Here is a 19,443-nt window from a genome sequence, read left to right as displayed (position 1 = left end):
CTTCTCATTGGCCTACGCGATCGTGGCGTCATCCCTTTCGTTTCCCGATTGGCTCTCTGTCCGCGAGGAGGCTGAGGACGAGGAGGGCGGTGATTGGCGGCGGGGCGGCTCCCGGACGTGAGGCGGCAGCGGGGCCATGGAGCTCGGGGACCGCGGCGGGGCCGGGCCGGGCCCGGGGAAACCGGCACTGGAACGGGAAGGGCTCGAGCTGCTGCAGCACACGGGTGGGGCCGGAGTGGAGATCGGGAGGGGTTCGGGGGTGAGGGGAGCCGGTGAAGAGAACCGGGCGTGAGGCGGGGGGAGCTGGGCCTCGGGCGGCGTGAGGAGCCGGGGTTGGAGCCGCGTTGTCCGGCCTGCCTCGGGCGGCGGTGGTGCGTGCTGAGGGGCCGTGAACGACGCCTCTTCCCCTCCCAGTGGGCGCCCTGCTGTCGAGCTATGGCTGGTACGTCCTCCTGGCCTGCGTCGCCGTCTATCTCATCGTCCAGAAGATTTCCTCGCGATGGAGGATGAGGCCCAGCAGCCAGCGAGGAGCAGCTGGAGCAGACATAGGTTTGTACGGCTCTGAGGGCTGTGTGCTGATCGTGGCTGTCGGCTTCTGGGTACCTGCGGGGGCTGCTCAGCTGTCTGACAGCTGTTCGGTTCCACACGTGCAGAACGTTGCTTAATGGCACCGAGAAGGTATTCTGCAGTGGGATTTTAACACTGAGCTGTGTCCACAGAAAGGCAGCGAAGGAGCACAGTCTTATGGAGAGCAGCTCAGGGAACTGGGCTGTCTGGAGTAAAGGAAGCTCGGGGGAATCCTTATTGCTTTCTGCTGATCCCTGAGAGCAGGGTGTGGTGAGGGGGGGTTCAGCCTCTGCTCCCAGGTAGCAGCAACGGGATGAGAGGCAAAAGCCTTAAGTTGCACCAAAGGTTAGATATTAGGAAGAAAAAGAGCAGTGGTGCGTTTGGCACAGGCTGCCCAGGGAGGTGGTGAAGTCACTGTGCGTGAAGGTGTTCAAGAGCTGTGGAGATGTGGCACTGAGGGACGTGGTCAGTGGGTGAAGTGGGATGGGTTTGGGTTGGTCTTGGGCTTGGTGATCTTAGGGGTCTTTTCCAACCTTCGTGAATCTATGATTGTAAGGTCTGCAAAACTGTACAGATCTTGTTGAATAGCAACAATAAGGAAACGTTAAACCAAGAGAAATGCCTCTAAAAGTCTGTGATGTGATGGGATTGTGGCACGAAGTAATGAGATTGGGAGAAAAGGAGCAGGGCAGTACAGAGCAAGGGAATAACTGCTCTGACAGTGCAGGATTTTAGAGAGCCCCATGCTTTAAAGGAGCTGGGGTCAAGTATAAAAATAAAAGAGAATTCTCAAAGAAAAACAATAGCTAAAAGCTTGAATAAAGCCAAACTTTTGGCTAATATTCATTGTGTCTCTGTCTGAATTATTCCTTCACAATTCCTACTCCATTAGGATTGTGTACATTTGGGGTGTATCTGCCTCTTGCTTGTGTTGCCCTTTAAGTGTGGCAAAGATTGAAAATCTTACAGGGTTATGATCTTGCTTCTCTTGAAGACTTGCTGCTGTAAATCGTGGTCTTTACTTATGGATCTGCTGACAGAATAAGTGATTGGCACTAATCCCTCTGGCATTCCGGCCTCTGAAAATGTTATTTACATGCCTTTATTCTACTGATGGTCTTTTGTGTCATAATTGAATCTTGGTTTAATTGCCAGATCTGCCTATAAAACAAAATTCCTGAAACCACTTACATTTCTTTTTCACATTCATCTTTGGGCGGTAACAAACATATAAGGAGTCAAACAAATGTTAGAGATACTTCAGTAACTGGGAAAAGAAGATAAAGGTAATATTTACCCTTGGTTTGGGTAGCATTTTTCTTTTAACTTCTTCATAGAATCACAGAATGGCCTGGGTTGAAAAGGACCACAGTGCTCATCCAGTTCCAACCCCCTGCTACGTGCAGGTCACCAACCAGCAGCCCAGGCTGCCCAGAGCCACATCCAGCCTGGCCTTGAATGCCTCCAGGGAAGGAGCATCCACAACCTCCTTGGGCAACCTGTTCCAGTGCCTCACCACCCTCTGGGTGAGAAGGCCAATCTTCTAAAGGCCAGTGGTGAAGAGAGGCGGTTTCTTAATGTAGATTTCCCAAGACTGCCAGTTTTCTGTTGAGATATGTTTGACATTTGTGAGTAATTTCTCTGCTGATAGAGCATGTTAAATCTGCCACTGCTTTGCTGCTGTAACCCGAGCAGCAGCAGCAGTTCCAGGAAGGAGGAGGAGTGGATGTGGGCTGATTGCCTTCTGCTTCTGCATCAAACAAGTTCTGTGGATAAAATTGGAATTCCTGTGAAGGATGGATGATATTTCTGAAGTTATTTGTATTGAGCAAATGCTTCAGAAATAGAAGCAAATATCCTAGAAGCTCGGGTGTTAATTTTGTATGGGTTTGTTCCATCAGTGTCCAAGTTCGTTAAAAGCCCATTAAAGCAATTGCTCTAAAAATATTCAAATATGAAATCTAAATCAGCATATGAATTACTGTAAAAAATCAGCTGCAAACTGAACTTGAGCTGTGATTTTCTGTGGAGCTGCTGCAGGGAGAGATGTGTGCCTTTCCATATTATGGTTCTTTCAGGATACCATTTAGAGTCTATTTTGAACTGCTTTGCAAATTCTGTCTATTCCCTAGAGCCTGACATGGTGGTAAGAAGACAAGAAGCTTTGTTGGCATCTCGTCTCAGGATGCAAGAGGAGCTGAATGCACAAGCAGAAAGATACAAAGAAAAACAAAGACAGGTAACTGGAGAGCATTTCTTTCTTTAACTCAGTAACTTGTCATCAGGTGCTTTGCTGTTGTTGTAGAAAGCTGTGTACCATTCTAGATACCAGAAGAATAGGATCTCTCTGCTGGAATGGGGATGGTGGGATTCTTCTCCCTCCTTCACCTGATCTGCTTTTTATATGGCTTGATGCACTTTGTGATAACAGGCATTAGGTATCATGATGGCCATTCGGTGTCCTTGTATGATGTGTTGACCTGAGGTCCTCCTGCTCTTAGTTAATTAGAGTGATTGATATGTTTAGTGTTTTGCTCGTTCTTGAAGCGATTAATGCTTCTCTGCAAGAATTTATTTGGCTGGAACACTTTGGGCCTTGCTATCTTGGAGTTGTAAATCAATGCAGAAAAGTGGATGTGATCAGCAAAACAGTAATATTGCTCATTAATCCTGGTTCTTTGATCTTTGCTTTTGCAATCAGCCACATCCAGATTTCAGCTTGTACCTGACACTTCAAGAAGTGTAGCTGGTTATCTTGCTAATTTGAAAAGCACCTTTTCCTTTGTAGAACCATTCACTGTGCATCCAGTGACCATCAGATGCAACACTCAGTCCTTTCCATAGACTAATGATTTAAGCCCATAACTCAGTTTTATTGTAGTTTCAAGCATCAAGGTGTCAGAACAAGTCCCAGTCTGTATGTGTTGGGGAAGGAGGAGTTGCTGTTCTGTCCTTGGGAAAGCTTGAGCATTTAAAAAGTCAGTGCTTCTGTAAGCTGAGATACTGCGTCAGGTAAAGGTGGATCCAGTGGCTTTTGTTTATCCTGTTGTAGTGTTTCTGTAGCAATGGCAGTTCTGTTCTAAAATCTTAGTCTGATGTGTCCTCATTTTGTTTCTTAGCTTGAAGAACAGAAGCGAAGGCAGAAGATAGAAATGTGGGAAAGTATGCAAGAAGGAAAAAGTTACAAAGGAAACCTGAAACTGAGTCAGGTAACAACTGTGTTGTTAATCAGGTTACGTGTATGTAATTAGATTAGCTGAAGTTCACACTGACTGAATTCTGAGCAATATTTGCTTTTGTGAACAGCAAGAAGCAGAATCTGGTGCCTCCACCTCATCAGCAGTCCCGAAATCTAAACCAAACAAGAAGCCCTTGCGAGGAGGTGGTGAGTACGAAATCCTTGAGGTGTTCTGATCTTGAGACAGAGCTGCGTGCAGCTCAGCGTACAGCTCATGTTGTTGTGTACAAAGCCATTAGATAATTACCCATAATTTTTCTCTTATTCGAGGAGGAAACAAAATGTGCCTTACAAGTAAGTTCCTTAGCTCTACCCATTGTGGTCTGTTTGAATTTTGGGCAGAACAGCAGGAAGCTCCCTCGTGCTTTTCCCCTGGGAGTGACAGCATTTTGGTCATAACTCACTGAGATGGTTGTGACTAAAACTACAGGTTCTTGCAGTGCTTCTGGGACTCCTCCTTCATTGTTTCAAAATCATATAATTTAATTTGGTCTGTCCTTTAGTCACCTGCAATAATAATTAAGTCTAAGAAGAAAATATCTTACTTTCTTTTATTTCTGTCAGTTGAAACATTTCATTAAGAAATATGACCTTGTTTATCAGGTGTTGAGGTAACGACTATTGGATGTACAAATCTGCTGATCCATAGAATTGCTACCAACTCTCAGACCACCATTACTGTCTTACCACTAAACTTAATGTCGACCACTGAAATTTGTCCTGATGGATTAATTAATTGTTGTCTGTAGCCTTAAATCCTCCACATAAGGATCACTGCTGCAAATGAGCTGTGCAGCTGTTCTCCTTTCTCTCCTCTTGCCCTAACAACTTTTGCTATACCTGCAATTGTTAATTTATCATATTTTAATTATGATTTTTCCATAGTGGATTGGATTATACAGACAAACCTCAATTACAACAAGCTAAAAGGGAAATGCACTTAGGGTGTAGGAGTGAGTAAATTACATGACTGAATGTACTGAACCCTATGATTCTTGATTAAAGAATATTATACCTCAGTGGCAGTTCAGTGCTGAGAAGTTCTGCTTTGAGTACCCATACCAACAGCTGCTGGCAGCATTTGAAGGAACTGTCTGATAGATTGATTCATCCTATTATATGCAGTCAAGTGCCTGCTAATGTCCAGTATCTTTTGTAGCTCTTGCACAGAATGCTGACCACCACAGGGAATGAGAAATGCGTGCTTTCTCTTAGCACACGTTTCCTTCATGTGCTGGGAAGCATGACTGGGGCAGCTGGGCTGAGGCATCCTTCCACATGCTACCTGTCCTAGTTTCAGCCGAAGCAGAATCTTGGCTCAACTAACAGATTATAGAATTAGAGGTCTCTGATCTCCTCCTGAGTTAGCTACGGATGAAGTGAAAGAACCATCTGTACTGTTCAGCTGCTGAATTAAGCTCGAAAGCAGAACTTTGCTAATATGAGAAAAACGAACTTCAGAGACTCTTGAAGTTTCAGAAAGACAGGTTGCTTTGAAACCTGCTCGTTAGCAAGGCTAGGAGCAGGCTTCCCACTTTCCTTTTCTTTACCGTGTCCTGAGTGAAGATATTTGCCACGTTGAATCTTTCCAGATACTTACTCATAAAATGAAGTTGCCTATAGCTGTGGCAGTAGGAGGTTCAACTGAAGTGGCTGTTTGCCTCACTGCACACATTTGCCTTTTGTAATTCATTTAAAAACACATCTTACAGTATTGGTAAGTTTTTTGACCTTTAGAATATTCCACGCAGGACTGGAATAACAGATTATTTGAAGATGGTGACAGAGTTGGAACAGGCTGCCCAAGGAGGCTGTGGATGCCCCATCCCTGGAGGCATTCAAGGCCAGGCTGGATGTGGCTCTGGGCAGCCTGGTCTGCTGGTTGGTGACCTGCACATAGCAGGGGGTTGGAACTGGATGAGAACTGTGGTCCTTTTCAACCCAGGCCATTCTATGATTATTTGATGTCCTTAGCTATTAGGGCTCTTGGAGGACAGATAAACCCTTACTGTTTTATTGCAACTGCAGAGTACCATTAAGGCATTAATGCAGACTTAGAGGAATTAAGTAACAATTAATTTCAATTTAATTTAATCCCAATGGTCCAACTAGAACAGCCTTCTCAAGACTGAATAATTTCTCTGCTTTCATTTTCCTCATTTTTCCCTGAATTGCTCTCAATAAGGTGCAAACAATTGTGAAGTTTAATCGTGGCATTCCACGCGTGTTGGCAAATTCCTGTTGGGTGTGACTGTTAACATGGTGGATTTCTCATCTGTCCTTCCAGGTTATAACCCCCTGTCTGGAGAAGGAGGTGGAACTTGTTCCTGGAGACCAGGCCGTAGGGGCCCCTCTGCAGGTGGATGAGGCTAACCTGCCTGGGGTCCCTTCAGCTTACCCACTGTCTGCCTGCCTACAGTTTGCCTGTCACACTGACTCCTTTGGGATTTGTTTGAGCACAGGTGTTAACACAGATTTACACCATTTCTGAATATTAACAGCAGCTACACGAGAAAAAGATCTGATCCTCTCAGAGAGGATGAAGGAAGAAATAATGTCAGTATGATTAGTCACTTTGTTTTCTCTTTAGTGAGAAAGCAGTCTCCAGCCAGGATGATCGTTTGTGGTTGTGAGAGCTGGGTTCTATGGCTGGCCATGCAGAAGTCTGGCCTCAAACAAATCAATGTCTAGACCTCAGTTTACCTGCTTAAAACGAGGGGATTCGCCAACCTTGGACACGTGCAATGGGATTTACTGTGTTTGGCTGGAAGATATATGGGAGGGAAGAATATTATCATGGGCAGACAGGTTCAATTTTAGAAGGAGGGCCTTTGAGGAAAGCTGGATGAACTGACAAATGCGTTGGGTTTGCACCAGAAGCTCCTTATTGTGGAAGAGTCTCTGTGACAAGCAGCTTTGTATGATGTTTTCCTTACAAATGGTAAACAAACCAATGAGGATTACTGATGCTAGACAGCAGATGAGGGTTTCTTGCTATTCTTTTTTTTTTTTTTAATTTTCAACTGCTTTGTAAAAACGATACAATTAATATTAAATATAATTGCAAACAAATCATGAATCTAGTATTTACAGTCTTGTGGTTTTCTGCAGCATCTTTTTATATGGAAGGCATATGTTCCAGTGCATTGAATGTGGATAAAGTGGAATGCTGAAGCGTTTTGTATATGTGTGTAAAGCAAAACATGTGAGATCAAATGAAATCATTTTCATTTGGTTATCTCCACAAACAATAGCTGTTCTGTTGGTTTGTCTTTAAGTGATTCATTTGTTTTTTAACCGCTTTGTTTTCCTTAGGTGTTCTGTGTTCCAAATTGTGCTTTCTAGAAGAATCGCCTTCAGTTTTAAGTTTTTAAGACCAAATCAAATTTCCTCAAGCTTGGGAAGTGGGATCCCCATCCCCTTCCCCACCTCCAGTAATTGTGACGTGGGTGGGCTGGGTTAGTAGCTGTTAGGCACTTCATCCATAGCTGAATTTAAATGAAGAAAATAGACAGCAAAGACTTTTGCTCTTCGCAGAGCTGGGGGATTCTTTCCAAATTGCTGCTAACAAATACGGTTTGAGGAGGAGAGTATTCACAAGCATGGTCAACTTGGGCATGGTCAGCACTTTAAAAGGGGAAAGAGCAGCTTGACCTGCACTGAGCCCTGCGTGGTGCCTCGTTTCCTGGCAGCAGGGCTGCTCACAGCCATGTGATATCAGGGTTACACCTTGGGAATGCAAAGAACTTACTGTTGTGTTTTCTGTTCTGAAGATGTCTCACAATGTGAATTGATAGTCTGGCTGCATGGCTGTCCTGAATGGCCCTGCTGGATTCTGATGTGTGTTCTTACCTCACTGTCAGCTTGTCTAGCACGTAAGCTGGTTTGGTTTGTTGTTTTTTTTTTCCCCTGAAAAGGGCCTATGACCACCAAATGTGTAACACGAGGGACTGTAAGGGATCAATAACAGAAGCATATGGGGTCTTCATCCTTCTGACATATCCAGCAACATGGACAGAAAATAAAGTTGCAGTCGGTCACTGTAAGAATGCTTTTCCAACCCCCCCAATCCTTTTGTTACTCTTTTTGTCACAAATGCAAAAGATGACTAAAACCCAGGCTGTCCTTGATGAGGAGTGAAATAGCTCCTGTCTGTGTGTGACTGCTGAGTTTGTATGTAGGCATTATGTTTGTATCAGTATCTTATTAGTACAGTTTAGGGCTGCTTGAGAACTTGCTTCTATATGCTTATGCTTGGAAGGCTTTGGCAGTGTGTATGATTGCTAGCTTTGAATACACTGTGTGTAAATACTGTTTCCTCACCTGATCCATGGTTTTCTGTTGGCTGTAAATAACAGCTGCATATTGCTGCTAAGTTTTAAAGTTGCCAGCTAACAAAATGGGAGAAGGAAGAACCTTTTACTCCAGACCTACAGGTGTGTGTTGTAACGCATAGAAGTAAAAGGCTATTAATGGAAGTGAGTTTTTTCATTTCCTCACTTCTGTACATTTTGATGCTTAAATTTTCATTATTGTAACAGAGTGCAGTGTGAGAAGGTTTTCATCTGCATTAAAACAAAAAGAAAACAGCAGGGAAAGATTTTCAAGATCTTCATCAGTAAAAACAACTGAGTTATCTTACTTGTGCCTGTGGCAAACTCTTTCCCCTTGAGTTTGGGGAAACAAATAACAGTCTTGGTGCTGTCTTCAGAAAAACATCTAGGGGAGATTGCTGTCTTAGAGAGATAGAATTCTTTGTGTTGATAAAATGGTGAAGATGGGTTGATTTAGTTCAGTAAAAACATCTAAAGGAATAAATAAGCAGGTCTGTACTGAGCATATGCTAATCTTTCGCTGTCTCGAGTCTTGCTTCTGGCCAGGACTGGGGTTATGGATTTCTGCCCAACTCTAAGATATGGAGACATATCCAGAGAGCACAGTGACTTACATATTTCTTGAAATTTCATTTTTCTCTCTCCCTTCCCCCTCCCCCAACTTGCAAGTCCTTACATTTTTCATGATCGGATGCTTCAAAGCTACTGAACAGAGTGGGAGGAAGAACCTCAGTTTGTAAAACCTCTGCCTCATGAATTATGCAAACAGACAGAAGGGTTTTTTCCTCTGACTTCAAAAAGAAGGTTCTGCCTTGACCACAAACAAGTCTGGTTGCTTGTTGTCTTGTAGCTGTTGAGTGAAGCATGCCGAAAACATTCGGTGAAAGTGAACTCACTCGTAAATCTGTTGTTCCTACTTTGGTATGAACTCCCAAGAACTTGCCATTATGGAAGATATATTAGAAAGCCTTCAGGAGAATTCTTTTTTCTTCTTCTTTTTTTTTTTAATAGCAGTTTTGCAAGAAGCCTCTTATTCTACTGATGCTGATGTTCTGGAAACATCTTCAACTGGAAGAAACTAGATAACAAGCTTAGAGCTGATACAGTGGAGTTAAAATGCTACTTATCGTGGTACTTGACAGCTGAACAGCAATCTGTCTTGAGTATTGGAGCATCCTAAGACAAAAAACTAACTTTGGTGGCACAAAAACATCTGAAAATGGTAGTTGCTTGAGAAATACAGATAGGCTGACTTTCATGGCCTCTCAGATGGGTTATATGCTGGAGAAACTTAAAGTTGCAGGTGAGGTCTAATCTGTGCATAGTTCTATTAAATATTCACCAACAAATGCTGAGTCCTGGAATTGAACAAAAAACAAATCACTTGAAGTTTATTTGGATTTACTGAATGTTATGACCTGACGAAAAGCTTGTATTGCATTGCATACCTAATTGTTAGCAGCAACAAAAGGCGTTTCTTACATGAGATGCTTTTGATAGTGAACAGCAGAAGGTGGACTCGAGGAAGTGAGGGCAAACAGCGAATCTGTGAGCAGAGCTGCTGCCAGGCATCCTGCTGTGTTGTCCAAACATCGTGTGAATGAAAATGGTTGCTTTACTCCCTTCTGTGGAGAACTGCAGTTCCAGCAGAGCCTGGATGCAGGCGTGTAATGAGTGCTAACCAAAATTCCACTGCGATTTATAAAGATGTGTACTATTTTGACACTAAGCTCTGTTCTCATGGAACTGGGCAGTTCTGCTGCTACTCTGCACCCTGAGCCTTGGTCCTTGGACTGTGCTGGTTCTAATTCACGTGCTTGGATTGGGTTGGTTTGTCTTTGAACCGTGCTAACACTTCAATTCATGCCTTCTGCACTCAGTGGGGCCATTCCCATCTCTGGCAGTAGCATTTTATTCAGGACTGGCTGACAGCTGCTCATATCTCTGCATCAGATCCACCCTGTGAAAGATGTTTGATGTTGTCCAGGCTGCAAAGCCACACCGTTAGCCAAGAGTGGGGCACAGTGTGCTTCTGTCCGTGCCGTCACTGCACCCTAAAACAGTACAATTCCCAACTGTAGAAAAAAATCAATCTAAACTTGAGTAAGCTGAAGATGTGGGTTTATTTTTTTTTTTTTCCCCCTTTTTGGAATGGAAGCTTAGCTTTTGGAAGAGCTCTGCAACCACAAAGGAAGAGCACACGGCTGCTGGCTGGGCGGCGTCCTGGCCCTGCTTCACTGCTGTGCAGCTGAAGTTGTGTGAGCTTCCAGCCCAGCTGTTCCAGTGCTGGCACACAGCCTGCCTATATTGCTAGCTCCAGAGCCAGCATCTTCCAAAACTTCCATGAGTTTTTATAAAGCAGTCAATGACTGCAATGGAATAGGTCTCCTCAGCTCGGTTTTGGGGCTGACCCACGTGCAGACACATGTTTTATTGCAGATTTCTGTCGTGATGGGCTGTTGGATATGCAGGCTCTGCTCCGATTCATCTGACTTCTGATGGCTTTGGTTTTGAAATGCGTGCTTGGTATAAGGCATTTTCAGCACAGAGCAAAATGTGCAGTGATAAATGAATACTTTCATTCCTTCTTCTGTCTCTACCACAGTTTACAAACCGAGATTCTTCCTGTATGCTACGTAATGAGCTGTAGTGCTGGAAGGGCAGCAGCCACCGAACGTGGGAGCTGCACTGCGGTGCTGGGCCGTGGGATGGCAATGTTGTCCTGGCTTGAGAGCAAGCAGCAGCTGGTGACATTTTTCTGTCCCTTGAACGTGTGCCTTCCGAGTGATTCAGCTGAGAGGAGAAATGAGGATTGGTCCGTGTCAAGGGATGGGATGAAAAAGTGGGTGCTGGAACTGGGGCAGGAGTTTCTGCATCATTCAGGAAAATGCAGAGCTGCTGGAAATACTGTGACAAAGACAAATGCTGCTGGTTGCCCAGCTAGATTTTTTCCATCGTGAGTCTGTTACCTTGAAAGTATGAAGTATGCTCATTTTCCAGTGTCTGGGTAGATTTTACTGTATCGGTTTAAGTACTGGAACATTAATAATTAAAGCTGCTGGAGTACTGGGAAACTAGTTTGTTCCTTAAGTATGATTTTAAAATATGTTAAAAGATGCATAGGGTAGAAGGCACATCCTGTAAGCAGGCTCACGACTGTGGATATGTTGGCAATCAGAACTGATGGGGAAAAAGATGATTGCAGTGCAAGACAGTCTCTCTTTCCTATATAGGGTAATGTCCTCTAAGTGGAAGAAACTTTCTCCTGTTCTGCTCCTTTATTCCAAAGGGATAGCATCTATACTGCATGCGTACAGAACAGTTTGCTGCTTCAAGTGCGTGGCTTTTTCTTCATTTAAAAATAGGATTACTGTTTTGTTCATCTGATTTGGAGTCCAAACTGCACGGGTCTGTCGAGAGGGCTCTCCCTGTTAGTGTGTGTGCTAATCTCACAGGAGCAGTGGGATGGGAGCTCGGAGGTGTGCTGCATGCAGGCGGTGTGCATCCCCTTCAGACCTGGGAGAGCCCTCACGGTATTTCCTCGAGCAATCCCACAAAATCTGCATGCAGAATAGAAAGCACACTGCATAAAAATTGGCATGTTTGTGCTTGTATGCACCTTTACACTGGGAGAATACCTCACCTTTTGTTTTATGCTAGCAGTAATGCACAACGTCAAGTATTTGTTAAGACTGTAGGAGCTGTGCTAAGAGGGGAAAGCGCTTAGATGTGGTGATGTGCCTGCGGAGGGCTGCTTGGCTGTGTGCTGTGTGCTGCATGGCTGTGCTGAGAGCTGCGGCTCTTCAGATGTGCTCATGCAGTGATGATTCTCCCTGCAGTGTCCTTCGAAGCGAAGCAGTTCCTGACCCCTGGCAGTGCTGAAGCCCTGTGCAGGATGCTCGCAGGACGTCTCGCCCTGGCAGCACGCCCCAGACATACTTGGTTACGGCTTTTCTGTAAGCCTCAGACAACAGGGCAGCAATGTTCCTTCAGGTAGAGGCTGAAGCCTGCACGTGGGTGGCATTAATGTACCTGTCTGGAAGAAGGAAGGCAGCCAGCCTCCTGCTGCAGTGTGAGGCTTGGGTTTGCCCACCACCCATACAGCTGCTGCTCAGCCTTTTAGCTGTCAGTGTGATGCACACAACTGCATTGCTTGCAGACCTGTGACAGTAGGAAGGCTGAGTGTGTGTGCTCTCACAGGGCATAGGATGGCACTGGGACGTGTGCTTTTCCTCTACCCAAAGTGGGAATGTGCCAGAATAAATCCCAGGACAGTGAAAACAGCACGGCAGAGCAGCACTCACTCCTCACATGTGAGCTGGGCTGGGTTTAGCTGCGCTCTGTGGAGTGAATTGGAGTCCCACTGTGGTCCTGCTGGCTAACAGCAGGCTCCCAAAGGGCTGTCCTACCTGCTCTGAAGGCAGTGTGGGGAGGATGCTGGCTGCCTCTCCTCGCTGCTCCTCGCTTCATCGTTTCCATGTGTGCTGAACTTGCATGAAGTTTTCAGTTCTGATGACTAACTCCTTTTCTTCATGGGAAGAAGCCAGCTGACAGCTCCACTGCCCCAACCCTCCTTTTTTATTGCCTTTTAACCACACTAGCTCTGCCTTTTCCTGCAATTCATAGGCCGCAGCATCTTTCCCTTGAATCAGGAGATTTTTCCTGCTGATCTGGAGCACGCTGAGAGTAATCCTGTTCCTGCTCACAAACTTGCCACATCTCCCTCTCTTGGAAAAGAGCAGAGGCCTTTTTATTTTAGCTTGAACATCTGTCATTTTCCCATGCTTTAGGACCTGATGATTGTGGGGAGGAAGAAGTGGAGGAGAGGGGAGAAGCAGAGTTGGTGAGGCTCCTTTTAAGGAAGATTTCCAAGGGGGAATAACAAATCTAGAGTGGCACGGGCTGAGGGTAGCTCCAGGAGAAAGAGATCAGGTCAACAACAGTTGGAAATAGCAGCAAAGCATTGTAAATCCTGGGACATAGCAGAGAATTACACTTTTTTTTTTTTTTTTTTTCCCACTTTCCCTGCCTTCTGCCTTTTAGTTCTGCTTTTCTTCCTTTTCCCACAAACACGTCACACAGTATTACCGTGTTCCTCTTGTTGGTAACTAAAAGCAGACCTGCTTTTCTTTCATTTGCTTCCATTTCTTCTCCAGTTTCTATTTTATTTTTGCTTAATACAATCAACTGTTATGACACTCGTGGTATTTATTGCTGCTGAGCTCGTTGGTGCTGACCTCGCTATCAGGCTTGTGCTATCACAGGAGCAATAAAGCCACTTACAAGCATTCTTTTTCAAGATGTACCGTCATTTGTCAGATAATTGGTTTGTAGCATTACCTGCTGTTTCCTAGAAATGTGGCACTTATTGTAGAAAGACCATAAAAACCCATCCTATGTGCCTGTTTGTGTCAGGAGAGGCTGGTTTGGAGCTCCCTTTCACAATGCTCCTTACTCAATAACATGCTGCCATATGCTGAGACTTTCGTCTGAGCTTGTCGTGGATGACACCGCAATATAAATAACTTCTTTTATAAGATGCAAAGGGAAAGACTGGCAATTGGAGATGCAAAGCTGCGTAGGAAGTGGAAGAAACCACAGTGATAAGTGGGTGGGCAGTGGGCTGGACTAGATGTACTGCTTCTGGAGGTTTTTTCCTTTAAAATGTCAAGGCTCAGGGGCTGCAGCGTTTGAAGCCTAAGCTCTCTGTAGATGAAATGCACGTGGAGAGTTAGCGTGGGCAAAGAGAAAGAAAACACTGTTGAGCAGTCATTATGGCCTCGGGATGGAAATAGCCTGACCTATTTCTGGGGGCTTTAATTAGCAAGGTGGGGACGATGGAGCTGCTCGTGCCTGCGTTTCCCCCTGGCAGCAGAGCAGGGTTGAATGCAGCGGCACCAAGCAAAGCTGGGGCTGGAGGGCTGTGTCCCAGCGGTGTGGGGAGAGCTGGTGTCCATCTGTGCTAAACCGAGGACAGTGCAGAAGTGGGCGCTTCAGGCTGTGAGCCGCGTGTCTGCAGGGATGGATGCTCGCGCTGGGGCTGCCGCCCGTCTTGGCTGCGGATGGTCTCCGAGAGACTCCGGTCTGAGGCTCCCAGTCCCGGCTCCCGTGCTGGGCTCTGGGATCTCAGCGCCGGGTCCTGCCCCGAGGTTCGGGATTCAGCCCCGGCTCCGGCCCTGCACTCAGCGTCTGCTCTCTCAGTCCCGGCTTCCGCCCCGGGCTCTCTCTCGCTCTGCTACCTCAGTCCCGGTCCCCCCTGGGGTCCCTACGCCCTCCGCGGCAGTCCCTGCACCCCCGCCCCGCCCCCGGCTACGCACCCGAGGTCCCGAGTTCGAGACTCCCCTCCTCACCCCGACCCCCCCCCCTGCCCGTCGCTGCGGGGCGGTGCCTCTCTCGGCCCCGCTCCGCTCCGCTCCAATCCGCGCCGCCTCCGTCCCCCTCCTCACCCCCCACCCCCACCGCCCCTCTCCGGGCGGGGCCAGCGGCGCCGGGCAGCGCGCTGCGCGGGGCCGCACACGGCGCCTGTGCCGAAGGGGCAGGGCCGGGAGGCGGGCGCCCCCTTCCCTCCGCTTCCCGTCCCTTCCCCTTCCCCCCATGGCGGCGCTGGGCGGCACGGCGCGGCTGGCGGCGGCGGCGGCGGCGCAGCGCGGGGCGGCGGCGGCGGCGGCGGCGCTGTGAGGAGGCGCAGCGCGGGGCCTGGGCCTGCCGGGCGGGCGGGCGCCGGGCTATGGCGGGCCGCGGCCGCCGCGCCTGGCTCAGCGTGCTGCTGGGGCTGGTGCTGGGCTTCGTGCTCGCCTCGCGGCTCGTCCTGCCCCGCGCCTCCGAGCTGGCGGCGGCGGCGCGGCCCCGTCGGAGCCGCCCGTCGGGGTGCCGCCCGCCGCCGGCAGCAGCCGCCGCCGCCCCGGTCCTCCTCCCGCAGCCGCGCCGCCCCGGTCCGCCGGCGCAGAGCTTCCTTTTCGTGGGGGTGATGACGGCGCAGAAGTACCTGAGGAGCCGCGCCGTGGCCGCGCACCGGTGAGACGGAGGGAGAGGCGGGCGGAGCTCCGCCGGGGGCCGCGCCGCGCCGCAGGGATGGAGCGGCGGCCGAGGGAGGGACGGAGCCCCGCGCCGAGCTGCGCCGCTCCCTCGGGGTTCGAGCGGCCGAGGGACGTGAGGGCGAGAAAGTTGGGCCGCCGCCGGTCCGCGGATGGCCCCGATCCGCGAGCGAGTGGCTACGCGGAGAGCCGGCGGCGGCTCCGGGAACAAAGGGTGGCGGCTGCCGCCGTGCCGGAGCGGGGAGCGGCACCGCGGGGTGGGAGCTGCGCTCCGAGCGCGGCCGTGTGCCGCTGTCACCCCCCGGTAGGCGGCCCCGGAGCGGAGATGTGGCCGCGCGGAGCCCCTCCGAAACGCACCCGTAGCCCCGGTGCTGGGCCGGGATCGGAAAGAGTTAAGAGCTGGGTGCAGCGGGGCTCCGGGGCGGCCCTAACCCAATAAAACGTCCCCTTCTTTTATTCCTGTGCTGAGACAAACCCCGCTCCATCGCTGGGATGTGCCCTGTCCCACCGCTTCTCAGGTCAGCGTTAAACGCGGCGAAATGGCTCAGTCGGGGCAGTCTGTGGCACATCGGGCACCAGAGTCGGTTTTAATGGAGCTTTAATGCCTTCTTCCAGTAGAAGATCTGTAATTAAGTTATGGGAGGGTGTGTGAGTGATGCTTTGAAATAGGTGAAGGAATGTGTTTCTTCAGGGTTATGAATTTTCTTTACCGCGTGGGTTGGAGCGTGCTGGATTGCAGATCCCACGAGCTGCGCAATGGGCATTGACATGGAGCTGTGCTGGGACACGTGGAACAGGGCTTGGGGCAGGGCTGTTTGTGTGGCAGCCATCAGCCTTGTGTCAGGGATCCCAGAAGGGGCAGTTCTCACAGCGTGGCCTGCGGATGGGGTTGGTTGTGGGTGTTTTCTCATTCATAGAGTCACTGAGGGTGGAAAGGACCTCTGAGATCCCCAACCCGCCCCACCGTGCCCACTGACCACGTCACACCTTCGTGGTTCTGTTGCACCTCCAGGGATGGTGATCCCACCATCTGGGCAGCCTGTGTCAGTGCATTGCTGCTCTTTCTGAGAATAAATGTCTGTCAGTATCCAGCCTGACCCTCTCCTTGCTAGGATGGGAAGTTAGAAGGGCTCTCACCCCTTGGTTCGTTCTTGCTGAGCGGTTCCATGCTTGAAGGGTATATGGATCCAAATCTGCAACATCCGTGCATGAAATAAAACGGTTAAAGATGCAGTGTAGCAGATCGGGCTCCGTCAGCCCTGGGAAGGAGGCAGAGCATCACTTTTTATTGCCCTTCTATTTTGGTATAACCTCCAGAGGGGCTGTCAGCTCTCGGAAAGGCTGAATAATGGGGGCTCTCAGCGATGCGGTAGGGCTGAATGCATCTTCCTCCTGCCATGGGCAAAAGAAATGAGCTCATGTCCTGGTGACAGGAAGACATCTTTGGGAGAAGGTGGGGAGGGGGAGAGGAGAGGAAGACAAACCTGAAATCCTAAATGGCTTTTGATTGCCATGAAGTGTTCAAGCAGACAATCGCTGGGATTACCACATTGACAAAGCATCCTGGGGAGCTGAATCGCTGGCACAGCGCGCCCAACGGGAAGCTGCTCGCAAGGCTTTCCCGGGTGGCAGCGTGTGCGGAGCCTTGATTCGGCTGAAAGGAATTAGGGATGCAGGGGCTGAATACCTCCGCACTGCCGCGGCTCAAAGGCCATTGAAGGCCATTGACAGACACTGCTGAAAGGGGCCGGAGCGGAAAGCATTCGCCGATCGGCGCTGCTGTGAATCCAGATAGATCTAAGGAGAGGGGAAGCAATCCACTTCCTGAACATCAATCACTGCAAAATGACCACTGCAAGGCAGAGCGGGCCGCTGGATTGTCAGGAGGGGCCGGCTCTTTGAAACAGTTGTGCTTTTGTAGTCTGCGAGGCAGAGAATAAGCTTGAGATGGCCAGGTTTGCTCTGGGCAGTTCTTGTCTCTGACAGCCAGGTTCCCTATGAGCAGGCTGGCAGAGTGCAGCGGCAGAAGCTGCGATGACACGTGAAAAGACATGAAAGGCAGGGAAGGAGCAGCGCAGGAAGGAGTTAAGGTACAGCGGGGGTTCAGGGAAAGTGCAGCAATGGGTTGCAATTGAGAGGAGTTGTGCTAAAGGACGTACGGGAAGGAGAGCATAGGGATAAGCATTCTCCCAAAAGATTTAAGCCTGCTGTCTCAGGAGCAGAAATATCAGGCAGTTAACCTTTTTTTTTTTTCTTTCTTTTTTTTTTTTTTTTTTAATTGCATAGCAACTGGATTTCCTGGGAAACCTGTAAGCAGAGCAGCACGAATGCAGCTGATGGCTGGGTGTTAGGGCTTGGCATCTGAGACCACGTCTGCCTCGTCCACAGCACTGTGACTGCTTCATAGCTCTGGGGGAAAAGGGCCATGGGATTTCTTGGTTTGGGGCGGTCCCATAGAGCCATCTACATGCAGGGCAGAAGTGCCATGTATTACTGTACCCGGGCTGAATCCTTCTCCCTTGAGCATGGGGCAGAAGTGTGCCCTTGGGAGCCTGTGCCTTGAACTCTCTGGGATCCAAAAACCTGAGTGCTTGGAGGAGCCTGAGCGAAAGGCAGCCAGCAGGATTTGGGATTGAAAGGCATTGGTATTATCTCTATAAGCTCCCAGTAGCTGCTGCAGAAGCATAATGCCAAACACATTTTTATGCTTTTTTTTCTTTCTTTTTTTTAATAAATTCAGAGCCTCTGTCTAGGCCATTGGTTGGTATTTATTGTTTCTGGTCCTTTCTGGTTGGTGGTGAGGTAATAGGGTGGATCGCAGTGTGTGCATTCTTTTATCTCTTAGAAGAAGTGACTTTGAACGTCATGACAGCGCTTGACACGTTCTGGTCAATGTGTCAGCTGTTCTGGTCGTGTCACAATGCTGTGTTAGCTGCTCCTGTATCACCTGGGGCAAACACAACGTGCTGGGCTTTCCTGGTGGTAAAAAAAAACACCAAAAATTTATGCAAGTGTTTATAGAACAGTATGACACACATCAAATAGGAGTAGATGGTGCTAGTGCATGGGCCAGCAGGAGAAATTAAGTTGCCTGCATACCCCAAAGTAAGCATATAGAACTGAACAGTTCAGATGGAGGGAACTTCCCAAGATTATGGAATCCATCGGCCACCTGCCACGTGGCCTGGGGCTGTGGAACACACCCTGAGTCCATGTGCCTGCAGGTGATGGGTCAGTTTCTGTCCCCTGTTTCTCAGGGAAACCTGAGGTGGCAGGCTGTTGGTGCTGAGTCTGCAGAGCTGCTGATAAAGTAAGGTAATGCAGATAAATCAGGAACACTGTGAAAACAGAAGATGCAGCACTCTGCGTCTGTGCTCCTCCTGCCCCGAGCTGTGCTCTGTCAGTGTTACCTTCCCAGCGCATGGAGAAAGCAGGTTGCACATGGCCAGGCGTGCTGTCAGCGTGCTCTTGGGGAGGTAACGGAGAGCTGTGCTGTCCTGATTCATGAGCATCCTCCTATTTAACCGAGCAGATTCAGATTACACGGAGGAGATAAGGTTGGGGGTTGTTTGGTTTTTAAATGACCAGTGCAGCGCACGTATCGGTTGTGTCCTGAACCTGATATTGCTCTCTGGGCAGTCGAGCATCCTGGAGCTTCAGCTGGCCAAGGCCACCAGCAGGGCTGGCAAGGTCTGGTGACAGCTGAGGATGACCAGAGAGTCCTCCCAAGGGAAGGGCAGTGCCGGGTTTCTCTACAAATATTTTCCTCTGTGTTTTTTCTGTTTAATTATCAAACATTTGTTTGCAGATCTTACCTTAGAAGCCCTGACCAGGAGAGCAGTGTCAGCTGGTGGGAGCAGTGCTGCAGCAGGGAGGTGTTGGCTGTGCCCGAGGAGCTGGGCAGGGCAGGCTGCTGCCCGTAACCTGAGTCAGAGAACACAGTTAGAAGTACCTTTGAACAGAATCCGGCCCTGCATTTATCAGTCCTTAATTCTGGGGGAGACTGGGGCTGGAAAGATGCCTGTACAGTGATATGTGTGGCCTGTGATAAGAGGTAATGGCCCTAAGTTGCACCGGGTGGGTCAGGTTGGATATTAGGGAATGTTTCTTCCCAGGAAGAGTGGTGCTGCACCAGCACAGACAGTGCAGGGGGTGGTGGGGTCACCGTCCCTGGAGGTTTCCCAGAACCACAGGGATGTGGCACTGAGGGATGTGGGCAGCGGGCATGCGGGGTGGGGTTGAGGATCTCAGAGGTCATTTCCAGCCTTAG

At 48.9% G+C, this 19,443-nt stretch overlaps 2 protein-coding genes across 2 annotated transcripts in view; both read left to right on the top strand.

The window, feature by feature from the left end:
• Positions 1–63: 63 nt before the first annotated feature.
• On the top strand, positions 64–6,877 carry SELENOS (selenoprotein S). The gene is made up of 6 exons (XM_010717651.4): positions 64–224; positions 415–549; positions 2,700–2,806; positions 3,687–3,776; positions 3,874–3,952; positions 6,093–6,877. Exons 1-6 carry the CDS (start codon positions 137–139, stop codon positions 6,176–6,178), a joined length of 585 nt encoding a protein of 194 aa, XP_010715953.3. The 5' UTR covers positions 64–136; the 3' UTR covers positions 6,179–6,877.
• Positions 6,878–14,596: 7,719 nt separating this feature from the next.
• Positions 14,597–19,443, top strand: part of CHSY1 (chondroitin sulfate synthase 1) — a 61,588-nt gene continuing 56,741 nt past the window's right edge. Inside the window, exon 1 of the mRNA XM_085233973.1 lies at positions 14,597–15,153. Within this exon, the coding sequence (XP_085090099.1) occupies positions 14,867–15,153 (287 nt within the window). The 5' untranslated portion in view covers positions 14,597–14,866. The remainder of the gene's footprint in view (positions 15,154–19,443) is intronic.

The sequence above is a fragment of the Meleagris gallopavo genome, chromosome 12, assembly GCF_905368555.1.
Source record: "Meleagris gallopavo chromosome 12, MGAL_WU_HG_1.1, whole genome shotgun sequence".
NCBI classification, from domain to species: domain Eukaryota; kingdom Metazoa; phylum Chordata; class Aves; order Galliformes; family Phasianidae; genus Meleagris; species Meleagris gallopavo.
Note: the sequence above shows the minus strand (reverse complement) of the source record. Positions and strands in the feature narration are given on the sequence as shown.